Raw genomic sequence first — 15,173 nt, forward strand, 5'->3', positions numbered from 1 at the left:
CTAAGGGTCGGCTAGTATACAAATAAGCCTAGTGGACATATATTGCACTAGCTATATAACATAGGCGGACCCCCCTCCCCCTTTTCGTGGGAAAAAAATGGTGAATTATATAGGGAATCACTGAAGCATGACTGGAGCTGCTTTACACAATATAAATGACACAACGTTCCATCTTCATTGTTCACAGAGAAACTATATATAGGAGTTCACCTATACAAAACGGTGATTCGTATCCACTGAGGAGGTGTTCCGTAATAATAGAAGGAAATTCATATTAAAGAATATAACGTTGGTCTCTCTCCCCCGACTTAAATTCTCCCTTCAAAAACAAAGCAAGTTTATGATTAGTAGCAGTATGTAGGTAGACAATGGTTTATTTTATTCTTTACAACCTGGAGTAAGCAATAAATGGGTATAATTAATACTACTTATAACGTGAAAAATATGAAGAAGTTGTTATCTGCTTGTCAAGACTGAAATTTGTTGTTAAAGACGGGAAATAGCATGCTGTTTTATCATGGTTATCATATGCATGGTTATACAATGTATATATTATAAATGAAACAACTGTCTTACAAAATTTAATAAAGTATCAAGATGCATCCTGTAAGAAATTAAAGGCAACCACTTGGACTTCAATAATGAGAATAGTAATTATATATTATCTGTAAAAGGCACAGAAATCAAACATTGACAAAATACATTTCAACTTGGAAAATTAACGTCCAGATTTAAGTACAAACAATGAATGAAAAGACATATATGACATTTATATACTATGTTACCACTGTCTGTCAAGTCGTCTGTACATAGCCAGAAATTAGTAGTGCTTTTGCTAATTAATATTCATAATATGTAAATGAGAATTGTACCACATGATTATAGTTTGAACTGGACTGGCTTGATATTGTTAAAATCTTTAAAACACAGATATTATAAGTTGCCCATCACAGAGTACTTGTTTATAATCATTCTGATATTTCTGTAAAGTTGTCAGGTGGTCAAAATCAAAACAATGACATGAATGAACAATTAAACAATGAAGTAAATTTTTGTCAAGCCTTCAACTTTAGTCGAAAAAGCGAGACTAAGCGATCCTATATTCCGTCGTCGTCGGCGTCGTCAGCGGCGTCAACAAATATTCACTCTGTGGTTAAAGTTTTTGAAATTTTAATAACTTTCTTAAACTTTACTCGATTTCTACCAAACTTTGACAGAAGCTTGTTTATGATCATAAGAGAGTATCCAGAAGTAAATTTTGTAAAAATAAAATTCCATTTTTTCCGTATTTTACTTATAAATGGACTTATTTTTTTCTGCGGGGAAACATTACATTCACTCTGTGGTTAAAGTTTTTAGAATTTTAATAACTTTCTTAAACTATCTTGGGTTTGTACCTAACTTGGACAGAAGCTTGTTTATGATCATAAGATAGTATCCAGAAGTAAATTTTGTAAATAAATAAATCCTTTTTTTCCATATTTTACTTTTAAATGGACTTAGTTTTTCTGTGGGGAACCATTACATTCACTCTGTGGTTAAAGTTTTTAAAATTTTAATAACTTTCTTAAACTATCCTGGGCTTGTACCAAACTTGGACAGAAGCTTATTTATGATTATAAGATTATATCCAGAAGTAAAGTTTGTAAAAAGATTACTCCGTTTTTTCTGTAATTTACTTTTAAATGGACTTAGATTTTCTTACAATCATAAAATAGTAACAAGAGGAATATTTTTATTGATTTTGTTCCTCATTGTTGTTGAGCCTGCGATTTACAGCAAAAATAGGTGAGACACTGGTTTCCGCGGAACCCTTACAAATTTTTTAGTGTTCTCATGAGTTTATTCTTCTTAAATTATTGGCATTTTAACTTTACGTGGGAACCTATAGCTAGAGTACAACGACTATACATACAAGGTTTGGACTTGCTTATTCTTTGGACATGATAGATATGTGACATACATGCCAATGAGACAACTCACAATCATGACAATCCAAGTTCATGAAGTTACAATGCATTAAAAAGTTTATATACATGTCAAAGTACAGTCTTCAACACAGTCAGAGCTTTTAAATTATGTTGACATCTACCATTCTACATAATCTACTAAATTCTGTTTCCTCATGAATATATATAAGGAAGATGCAAGGTATAAATCAATGAGGCAGCACAGTATATAAAATTCTTGTATATGTTGTATAGCATGGGATAAGAATTACCAAACATACAGAGAATACTAAAATAGATATTTTATATTATGTAAAATACAGAAAAGTAGCAAAAGGTTTTTATGTCTTTTTTTGTGTGTTCCTTACAGAGTCTAACAAGTAGGACAAGTTGAAGAATGCACATACTGTAGTTAAACAATATCAATAAGATGTTAGAGGAAGGAGATGATTTAGTCACAATCAATGGTACTCTACAGGGACACAATAAGATGTTAGAGGGAGGAGATGATGTAGTAACACTCAATGATACTCTACAGGGACACAATAAGATGTTAGAGGGAGGAGAGGATTTAGTCACAAGCAATGGTACTCTACAGGGACACAATAAGATGTTAGAGGGAGGAGATGATGTAGTCACACTCAATGGTACTCTACAGGGACACAATAAGATGTTAGAGGGAGGAGATGATGTAGTCACACTCAATGGTACTCTACAGGGACACAATAAGATGTTAGAGGGAGGAGATGATGTAGTCACACTCAATGGTACTCTACAGGGACACAATAAGATGTTAGAGGGAGGAGAGGATTTAGTCACACTCAATGGTACTCTACCGGGACACAATAAGATGTTAGAGGGAGGAGAGGATTTAGTCACAATCAATGGTACTCTACAGGGACACAATAAGATGTTAGAGGGAGGAGATGATGTAGTAACACTCAATGATACTCTACAGGGACACAATAAGATGTTAGAGGGAGGAGAGGATTTAGTCACAAGCAATGGTACTCTACAGGGACACAATAAGATGTTAGAGGGAGGAGATGATGTAGTCACACTCAATGGTACTCTACAGGGACACAATAAGATGTTAGAGGGAGGAGATGATGTAGTCACACTCAATGGTACTCTACAGGGACACAATAAGATGTTAGAGGGAGGAGAGGATTTAGTCACACTCAATGGTACTCTACCGGGACACAATAAGATGTTAGAGGGAGGAGAGGATTTAGTCACAATCAATGGTACTCTACAGGGACACAATAAGATGTTAGAGGGAGGAGATGATGTAGTAACACTCAATGATACTCTACAGGGACACAATAAGATGTTAGAGGGAGGAGAGGATTTAGTCACACTCAATGGTACTCTACAGGGACACAAAAAGATGTTAGAGGGAGGAGAGGATTTAGTCACACTCAATGGTACTCTACAGGGACACAATAAGATGTTAGAGGGAGGAGATGATGTAGTCACACTCAATGGTACTCTACAGGGACACAATAAGATGTTAGAGGGAGGAGAAGATGTAGTCACACTCAATGGTACTCTACAGGGACACAATAAGATGTTAGAGGGAGGAGATGATGTAGTCACACTCAATGGTACTCTACAGGGACACAATAAGATGTTAGAGGGAGGAGAAGATGTAGTCACACTCAATGGTACTCTACAGGGACACAATAAGATGTTAGAGGGAGGAGATGATGTAGTCACACTCAATGATACTCTACAGGGACACAATAAGATGTTAGAGGGAGGAGATGATGTAGTCACACTCAATGGTACTCTACAGGGACACAATAAGATGTTAGAGGGAGGAGAAGATGTAGTCACACTCAATGCTACTCTACAGGGACACAATAAGATGTTAGAGGGAGGAGATGATGTAGTCACACTCAATGGTACTCTACAGGGACACAATAAGATGTTAGAGGGAGGAGAAGATGTAGTCACACTCAATGGTACTCTACCGGGACACAATAAGATGTTAGAGGGAGGAGATGATGTAGTCACACTCAATGGTACTCTACAGGGACACATCAACTCACAGGCTGGTAAAACACATCATAAATGTGATGTGTGTGGTAAAGAATTTTCCCAAGATAGTTACTTAAAGACACACTTGAGAACACATACTGGTGAAAAACCATACAAATGTAATGTGTGTGCTAAAGAATTTTCCCAAGATTGTTTCTTAAAGATACACTTGAGAACACATACCGGTGAAAAACCATATAAATGTAATGTGTGTGCTAAAGAATTTAGTCAAAGTAGTTACTTAAAGACACACCTGAGAACACATACTGGAGAAAAACCATACAAATGTAATGTGTGTGCTAAAGAATTTAGTCAAAGTAGTCACTTATGGAGACACTTAAGAACACATTCAGGTGAAACAATTAGTAAATGTGATTTTTGTTCTAAAGAATTCTGTCAAAGTAGTCACTTGAAAAGACACATATTAAGAACACATACCGGTGAGAAACCATATAAATGTGATGTTTGTGCTAGAGAATTTAGTCAAAGTAGTCAATTTAAGAGACATGTCAGAACACATACCGGTGAGAAACCTCATGAGTGTGATGTTTGTTTTAGAAAATTTAATTTAAGTAGTGACTTAAAGAAACATGTCAGAACGCATACCGGTGAAAAACCTCATGTATGTGGTGTTTGTTTTAGAAAATTTACTTCAAGTAGTGACTTAAAGAGACATTTGAGAACACATACTGGTGAACAATCTCATGTATGTGGTGTTTGTTTTCGAAAATTTAATCAAAGAGGTGACTTAAAGAGACACATGAGAACACATACTGATGAAAAACCTCATGTATGTGGTGTTTGTTGTAGAAAATTTAATCAAAGAAGTGACTTAAAGGGACACATGAGTACACATACTGGAGACAAACCACATGGCTGTGATTTATGTGGTAAACAGTTTAGTTATCGTAGGAGTTTACAGAGTCACATGAGAACTCATACAGGCGAAAACAATCATCACTGTGATGTATGTGGGAAAGTGTTTAGTCAGCATGGTAATTTACAGAGTCACATGAGAACACATACTGGTGATAAACCTTTTGACTGTGATGTATGTGGTAAAGGGTTTCGTCACCTTGGTAATTTACAAACTCACATGAGAACACATACAGGGGAGAAGCCTTATGACTGTGATGTATGTGGTAAACTGTTTAGTCGGCTTGATAGTTTAAAGAGACACATGAGAATACATACTGAGGATAAAGCAGACAACACTCACATCAAGATGTCTGTCGTTCCAGTTCAATGTGTGTGATATTTACATAAACACACGAGAACACATACTAGGCAAATCAAGGAAAATCTAATTTCGTACCAAATTTCATGAATTCAGACTTGCAGAGAAAGCTACTTGCCACAAACATCATACATATGATGTACTTCTTTGTACTTGCTGAAATGTTGTTTTCAGAAGAAATGTGATTGAAGAGAGTCACACATACTGGAAATAACTATTAAATCTTAAGGAGCTACCATTTGATTTTTATGGGAGGCTAGGATGAAATTTGAAAAAAATAGGCAGGACAGGAGTTCTGAGTTATAAAAAAGGCAGGATGAGACACTTACAAAAAAAAAGTCAGGACGACAATTTAGGTTAAAAAAAGTCAGGATAAACTTTTAAAAAAAGGCAGGACCGAATTTTTTATCCTAGCCCCCCATAAAAATCCAATGGTAGCTCCCTTATATATGTGATGTATTTAAAGAAGGTTGTATAATAATGAAATCTGATTATGACATATATGCATAAAAACATATACTGTGAGGTTTAAATTATTGGCGAAACATTCAATGAAATGATGATTCATATATCATGTATATATAGATGTACATGTATGAGAGGTATTTATAAGAACACGTAGAGATAGAGATGTATAATAACACTTGTATAGAGATAGAGATATATAAGAACACATCGAGATAGTGATGTATGTAGACATGATAATGATGTTGTAGTGGATGCATTCTTTAGAATCTAACCCTTCATATAGACATGATAGACTAAGAGATATATAACACATAGAGATAGTAAAGTATGTTATGTACATGTATGTAGTGGATACATTCTTTAAAATATAACCTTTAATATAGACTTAGAAATATATAACACATAGAGATAGTAATGTTCTTTATGTATGTAGTGGATGCATTCTTTAGAATCTAACCCTTCATATAGAGGCCAAATAAAAATATATGAGTGCTTCCAGTAACCCTACCGTCCCTACTTTCTCGGCTTGAAAATAGCCTACCCTAAAGATTTTATTGTCAATTTTCTTTAAGCACTGTTAACATGGTTAAAGTCAGAATGTTGCTCCAATAGACTCAATGTGAAAAAACAAAAAATCATTAAAAAAAATCTCTACCTAGTACCCTAACTTTTTTTCAGATGTAACTGGAACCATGCATACTTTTTTATTTGGCCAGACTAAACGATAATAGAACACATAGAGATAGCAATGTATGTCATGTATGTAGTGATACATTCTTTACAATCTACCCTTTAATATACATGTAGACTAAGATAATATAAAAGAACACATGGAGATAGTAATGTATGTAGTGGATGCATTCTTTAATTTATAATGTAACCCTTCATATAGACTAAGAGATATAAAAGAACACATAGAGATAGTTATGTATGTAGTGGATGCATTCTTTAATTTAGAATCTAACCCTTCATATACCTAAGAGATATAAAAGAACACATAGAGATAGTAATGTATTAAGTGGATGCATTCTTTAATCATGTGTTAATTTAGAATCTAGCCCTTCATATACACTAAGAGATATAAAAGAACACATAGAGATAGTAATGTATTTAGTGGATGCATTCTTTAATCGTGTGTTAATTTATAATCTAACCCTTCATATAGACTAAGAGATATAAAAGAACACATAAAGATAGTAATGTATGTAGTGGATGCATTCTTTAATTTATAATGTAACCCTTCATATAGATTAAGAGATATAAAAGAACACATAGAGACAGTAATGTATTTAGTGGATGCATTCTTTAATCATGTGTTAATTTAGAATCTAACCCTTCATATAGACTAAGAGATATAAAAGAACACATAAAGATAGTTATGTATATAGTGGGTGCATTCTTTAGAGTCTAATCCTTCATATAGACTAAGAGATATAAAAGAACACATAGAGATAGTAATGTATATAGTGGATGCATTCTTTAGTGTCTAATCTTTCATATAGACTAAGAGATATATAAGAACACTAAGAGATAGTTGTGTATGTAGTGGATGCATTCTTTAATTTAGAATCTAACCCTTCATATAGACTAAGAGATATAAAAGAACACATAGAGATAGTAATGTATATAGTGGATGCATTCTTTAGAGTCTAATCCTTCATATAGACTAAGAGATATAAAAGAACACATAGAGATAGTAATGTATATAGTGGATGCATTCTTTAGTGTCTAATCTTTCATATAGACTAAGAAATATATAAGAACACAAAGAGATAGTTGTGTATGTAGTGGATGCATTCTTTAATTTAGAATCTAACCCTTCATATAGACTAAGAGATATAAAAGAACACATAGAGATAGTAATGTATATAGTGGATGCATTCTTTAGAGTCTAATCATTCATATAGACTAAGAGATATAAAAGAACACATAGAGATAGTAATGTATATAGTGGATGCATTCTTTAGTGTCTTATCTATCATATAGACTAAGAGATATATAAGAACACAAAGAGATAGTTGTGTATGTAGTGGATGCATTCTTTAATTTAGAATCTAACCCTTCATATAGACTAAGAGATATAAAAGAACACATAGAGATAGTCATGTATGTAGTGGATGTATTCTTTAAAGTCTAATCTTTTATATAGACTAAGAGATCTATAAGAATACAAAGAGAGTAATGTATATAGTGGATGCATTCTTTACAGTCTTATCCTTCATATAGACTAAGAGATATAAAAGAACACATAGATATAGTCATGTATGTAGTGGATGTATTCTTTAGAGTCTAATCCTTCATATAGACTAAGATATATATATATATAAGAACACAAAGAGATAGTAATGTATATAGTGGATGCATTCTTCAGAGTCTAATCCTTCATATAGACTAAGAGATATATATAAGAACACATAGAGATAATAATGTATATAGTGGATGCATTCTTTAGAGTCTAATCCTTCATATAGACTAAGAGATATAAAAGAACACATAGAGATAGTAATGTATATAGTGGATGCATTCTTTAGTGTCTAATCTTTCATATAGACTAAGAGATATATAAGAACACTAAGAGATAGTTGTGTATGTAGTGGATGCATTCTTTAATTTAGAATCTAACCCTTCATATAGACTAAGAGATATAAAAGAACACATAGAGATAGTAATGTATATAGTGGATGCATTCTTTAGAGTCTAATCCTTCATATAGACTAAGAGATATAAAAGAACACATAGAGATAGTAATGTATATAGTGGATGCATTCTTTAGTGTCTAATCTTTCATATAGACTAAGAAATATATAAGAACACAAAGAGATAGTTGTGTATGTAGTGGATGCATTATTTAATTTATAATCTAACCCTTCATATAGACTAAGAGATATAAAAGAACACATAGAGATAGTAATGTATATAGTCGATGCATTCTTTAGAGTCTAATCCTTCATATAGACTAAGTGATATAAAAGAACACATAGAGATAGTCATGTATGTAGTGGATGTATTCTTTAAAGTCTAATCCTTCATATAGACTAAGAGATATATAAGAATACAAAGAGATAGTAATGTATATAGTGGATGCATTCTTTAGAGTCTTATCCTTCATATAGACTAAGAGATATAAAAGAACACATAGAGATAGTCATGTATGTAGTGGATGTATTCTTTAGAGTCTAATCCTTCATATAGACTAAGAGATATATATATAAGAACACAAAGAGATAGTAATGTATATAGTGGATGCATTCTTTAGAGTCTAATCCTTCATATAGACTAAGAGATATATATAAGAACACATAGAGATAGTAATGTATATAGTGGATGCATTCTTTAGAGTCTAATCCTTCATATAGACTAAGAGATATATAAGAACACAAAGAGATAGTAATGTATATAGTGGATGCATTCTTTAGAGTCTAATCCTTCATATAGACTAAGAGATATAAAAGAACACATAGAGATAGTAATGTATATAGTGGATGCATTCTTTAGAGTCTAATCATTCATATAGACTAAGAGATATATAAGAACACATAGAGATAGAAATGTATGTAGTGGATGCATTCTTTAATTTAGAATCTAACCCTTCATATAGACGAAGAGGTATAAAAGAACACATAGAGATAGTAATGTATGTAGTGGATGTATTCTTTAGAGTCTAATCCTTCATATAGACTAAGAGATATATATAAGAACACAAAGAGATAGTAATGTATATAGTTGTCTTACTGTGGGTGCATTCTTAATAATCTAACCCTACATATAGACTAATGATTATAGATTAGATTAATACTTAAGTCAAATAAAAAAAATGCCCTGGGGGACACAATGTCCTGTGAAAAAATGTCCACCTGGATATTATTATGGTATTGAATAATGTCCAAAAATAATTTTTTTGTGTTCTCATGAGTTTATTCTTCTTAAATTATTGGCATTTCAACTTTACGTGGGAACCTAGAGTACAACAAATACACATACAAGGTTTGGACTTGCTTATTCTTGGGACGTGATAGATATGTGACATACATGCCAATGAGACAACAGCTCACAATCATGACAATCCAAGTTACAATGCAAAAAAAAGTTAATATGTCAAAGTACAGTCGTCAACACAGAGCCTTTAAATTATGTTGACATCTACCATTCTACATAATCTACTAAATTCTGTTTCCTCATGAATATATATAAGGAAGATGCAAGGTAAAAATCAATGAGGCAGTACAGTAAATAAAATTCTTATAGATGTTGTATATAAACATGTAGCATTGAATAAGAATAACCAAACATACAGAGAATGCTAAAATAGATATTTTATATTATGTAAAATACAGAAAAGTAGCAAAAGGTTTTCATGTCTTTTTTTTGTGTGTTCCTTACATAGTCTAACAAGTAGGACAAGTTGAAGAATGCACATACTGTAGTTAAACAATATCAATAAGATGTTAGAGGGAGGAGATGATTTAGTCACAATCAATGGTCCTCTACAGAGACACACCAACACACAGGCTGGTAAAACACATCATAAATGTAATGTGTGTGCTAAAGAATTTTCCCAAGATATTTACTTAAAGACACACTTGAGAACACATACCGGTGAACAAATTATATAAATGTAATGTGTGTGCTAAAGAATTTTCCCAAGATAGTTACTTAAAGACACACTTGAGAACACATACCGGTGAACAAATTATATAAATGTAATGTTTGTGCTAAAGAATTTTCCCAAGATAGTTACTTAAAGACACACTTGAGAACACATACCGGTGAACAAATTATATAAATGTAATGTGTGTGCTAAAGAATTTTCCCAAGATAGTTACTTAAAGACACACTTGAGAACACATACCGGTGAAAAAATTATATAAATGTAATGTGTGTGCTAAAGAATTTTCCCAAGATAGTTACTTAAAGACACACTTGAGAACACATACAGGTGAAAAAATATATAAATGTAATGTGTGTGCTAAAGAATTTAGTCAAAGTAGTTACTTAAAGACACACTTGAGAACACATACCGGTGAAAAACCATACAAATGTAATGTGTGTGCTAAGGAATTTAGTCAAAGTAGTTACTTAAAGACACACTTGAGAACACATACCGGTGAAAAACCATATAAATGTAATGTGTGTGCTAAAGAATATAGTCAAAGTAGTCACTTATGGAGACACTTAAGAACACATTCAGGTGAAACAAGTAGTAAATGTGATTTTTGTTCTAAAGAATTCTGTCAAAGTAGTCACTTGAAAAGACACATATTAAGAACACATACCGGTGAAAAACCTTATAAATGTGATGTTTGTGCTAGAGAATTTAGTCAAAGTAGTCAATTTAAGAGACATGTCAGAACACATACCGGTGAGAAACCTCATGAGTGTGATGTTTGTTTTAGAAAATTTAATTTAGGTAGTGACTTAAAGAAACATGTCAGAACGCATACCGGTGAAAAACCTCATGTATGTGGTGTTTGTTTTAGAAAATTTACTTCAAGTAGTGACTTAAAGAGACATTTGAGAACACATACTGGTGAACAATCTCATGTATGTGGTGTTTGTTTTAGAAAATTTAATCAAAGAGGTGACTTAAAGAGACACATGAGAACACATACTGATGAAAAACCTCATGTATGTGGTGTTTGTTGTAGAAAATTTAATCAAAGAAGTGACTTAAAGGGACACATGAGTACACATACTGGAGACAAACCACATGGCTGTGATTTATGTGGTAAACAGTTTAGTTATCGTAGGAGTTTACAGAGTCACATGAGAACTCATACAGGCGAAAACAATCATCACTGTGATGTATGTGGGAAAGTGTTTAGTCAGCATGGTAATTTACAGAGTCACATGAGAACACATACTGGTGATAAACCTTTTGACTGTGATGTATGTGGTAAAGGGTTTCGTCACCTTGGTAATTTACAAACTCACATGAGAACACATACAGGGGAGAAGCCTTATAACTGTGATGTATGTGGTAAACTGTTTAGTCGGCTTGATAGTTTAAAGAGACACATGAGAATACATACTGAGGATAAAGCAGATAACACTCACATCGAGATGTCTGTCGTTCCAGTTCAATGTGAGTGATGATATTTACATAAACACACGAGAACACATACTAGGCAAATCAAGGAAAATCTAATTTCGTACCAAATTTCATGAATTCAGACTTGCAGAGAAATTTCGTACCAAATTTCATGAATTCAGACTTGCAGAGAAAGCTTCTTGCCACAAATATCATACACATGATGTACATGCTGAAAAGTTGTTTTCAGAAGAAATGTGATTAAAGAGACACATACTGGAAATAACTATTAAACCTTATATATATCATGTATATATGTGTGATGTATTTAAAGAGGGTTGTATAATAATGAAATCTGAATATGACATATATTCATAAAATCATATACTGTGAGGTTTAAATTATTGGCGAAACTTTAAATGAAATAATGATTCATATATATATATATCATGTATATAGAGATGTATAAGATGGATTTATAAGAACAAGTAGAGATAAGGATGTATAATAACACTTGTATAGAGATAGAGATATATAAGAACACATAGAGATAGGGATGTATTATAACACTTGTATAGCAATAGAGATATATAAGAACACATAGAGATAGGGATGTATGTAGGCATGATCATGATGATGTAGTGGATGCATTCTTTAGAAACTAACCCTTTATATAGACTAAGAGATATATAACACATAGAGTTAGTAATGTATGTTATGTATTGTGTATGTAGTGGATACATTCTCTAACATTTAACCTTTAATATAGACTTAGAAATATAAAACACATAGAGATAGTAAAGTGTGTAGTGGATGCATTCTTTAGAATCTAACCCTCCATATAGAGGCCAAATAAAAATATATGTGTGGTTCCAGTAACCCTACCGTCCATACTTTTTCGGCTTAAAAATAGCCTATCCTAAAGATTTTATTGTCAATTTTCTTTTTAAGCACTGTGAAGTGAACATGATCACGATGGTTAAAGTCAGAATGTTGCTCCCATAGACTCAATGTAAAAAAAACATAAAATAAAAAAAAATCCCTACTATCTACCCTAACTTTTTTTCAGATGTAACTGGAACCACACATACTTTTTTATTTGGCCAGACTAAAAGATATATAAGAACACATAGAGATAGTAATGTATGTTATGTATGTAGTGGATACATTTTTAAAATCTAACCTTTAATATAGACTTAGAAATATATAAGAACACATAGAGATAATGATGTATGTACATGATGTAGCGGATGCATTCTTTAGAATCTAACCCTCCATATAGAGGCCAAATAAAAATATATGTGTGGTTCCAGTAACCCTACCGTCCCTTCTTTTTCGGCTTAAAAAAAGCCTATTCTAAAGACTTTATTGTCAATTTTCTTTAAGCACTGGTCATGGTCATGATGGTAAAAGTCAGAATGTTGCTCCCATAGACTCAATGTAAAAAAATCATCAAATAAAAAAAGATCCCTACCTATCTACCCACAAGTACTTTTTTCAACGGATGTCAAGTTGGTTCAATATTCAACATTCAACATTCAACATTCAAATTTTTTTTTTTTTTTTTTTTCTCGTATCCATTTTCAACATTCAACATTCGATTTCAACATTCAACATTCGATTTCAACATTCAACATTCGATTTCAATATTCAACATTCAACATTCAATTTTTTTTTTTTTTTTTTTTTTTTTCTCATATCCATTTTCAACATTCAACATTCAACATTCGTTTTCAACATTCAACATTCAACATTCAATTTTTTTTTTTTTTTTTTTTTCTCGTATCCATTTTCAACATTCAACATTCGATTTCAACATTCAACATTCGATTTCAACATTCAACATTCGATTTCAATATTCAACATTCAACATTCAATTTTTTTTTTTTTTTTTTTTTTTTTTCTCATATCCATTTTCAACATTCAACATTCGATTTCAACATTCAACATTCGTTTTCAACATTCAACATTCAATTTTCAAATTTTTTTTTTTTTTTTTTTTATTTTTTTTTCTCGTATCCATTTTCAACATTCAACATTCGATTTCAACATTCAACATTCGATTTCAATATTCAACATTCAACAATCAAATTTTTTTTTTTTTTTTTTTTTTTCTCATATCCATTTTCAACATTCAACATTCGATTTCAACATTCACATTCGTTTTCAACATTCAACATTCAACATTCAAATTTTTTTTTTTCTCATATCCATTTTCAACATTCAACATTCGATTTCAACATTCACATTCGTTTTCAACATTCAACATTCAACATTCAAATTTTTTTTTTTTTTTTTTAATTTTTTTTTCTCATATCCATTTACAACATTCAACATTCGATTTCAACATTCAACATTCGTTTTCAACATTCAACATTCAACATTCAATTTTTTTTTTTTTTTTTTTTTTTCCTCATATCCATTTTCAACATTCAACATTCGATTTCAACATTCAACATTCGATTTCAATATTCAACATTCAACATTCAATTTCAACATTCAACATTCAACATTCAAATTTTTTTTTTTTCTCATATCCATTTTCAACATTCAACATTCGATTTCAACATTCAACATTCGATTTCAACATTCAACATTCAACATTCAAATTTTTTTTTTTTTTTTTTTATTTTTTTTTCTCGTATCCATTTACAACATTCAACATTCGATTTCAACATTCAACATTCGTTTTCAACATTCAACATTCAACATTCAATTTTTTTTTTTTTTTTTTTTTCTCATATCCATTTTCAACATTCAACATTCGATTCCAACATTCAACATTCGTTTTCAACATTCGATTATCAACTTTCAAACATTCGATTTCAACCTTCAACATTCGATTTCAACTTTCAACATTCAACATTCGTTTTCAACATTCGATTTTCAACTTTCAACATTCGATTTCAACATTCATCATTCGTTTTCAACATTCAACATTCGTTTTCAACATTCGATTTGCAACTTTCAACATTCAACATTCGTTTTCAACATTCAACATTCGATTTCAACATTCGATTTTCAACTTTCAACATTCGATTTCAACATTCAACATTCGTTTTTAACGTTCAACATTCGTTTTCAACATTCGATTTTCAATTTTCAACATTCGATTTCAACCTTCAACATTCGATTTCAACATTCAACATTCGTTTTCAACATTCAACATTCGTTTTCAACATTCAACATTCGTTTTCAACATTCGATTTTCAACTTTCAACATTCGATTTCAACATTCAACATTCGTGTTTAATATTGAAAACAACACGTTATTAATTTCTTGGGTCCAAAGCGCTTTTCTGGATTTACCTTCATCAGGAACGCTCAAAGCCAAACATTTGAAATCCGAAGATATATATTTATTAAAGGTAGTAAGTCACATGACGTTGTAACGGTCAAGTGATTGTTTACTATAAACACGTGTGTGTGTTTATATCAAGCACATGGT

At 31.8% G+C, this 15,173-nt stretch overlaps 1 protein-coding gene across 1 annotated transcript; it reads left to right on the forward strand.

The window, feature by feature from the left end:
- The first annotated feature begins 293 nt into the window (after window positions 1-293).
- LOC134689751 (zinc finger protein 721-like) lies at window positions 294-11,875 on the forward strand. Its single transcript, XM_063549721.1, has 4 exons — window positions 294-361; window positions 2,320-5,241; window positions 10,122-10,209; window positions 10,538-11,875. The coding sequence occupies exons 2-4, from the start codon at window positions 2,380-2,382 to the stop codon at window positions 11,785-11,787; spliced, it is 4,200 nt and encodes a 1,399-aa protein (XP_063405791.1). The 5' UTR covers window positions 294-361; window positions 2,320-2,379; the 3' UTR covers window positions 11,788-11,875.
- Window positions 11,876-15,173: the final 3,298 nt, after the last annotated feature.

The sequence above is a fragment of the Mytilus trossulus genome, chromosome 11, assembly GCF_036588685.1.
Source record: "Mytilus trossulus isolate FHL-02 chromosome 11, PNRI_Mtr1.1.1.hap1, whole genome shotgun sequence".
NCBI classification, from domain to species: domain Eukaryota; kingdom Metazoa; phylum Mollusca; class Bivalvia; order Mytilida; family Mytilidae; genus Mytilus; species Mytilus trossulus.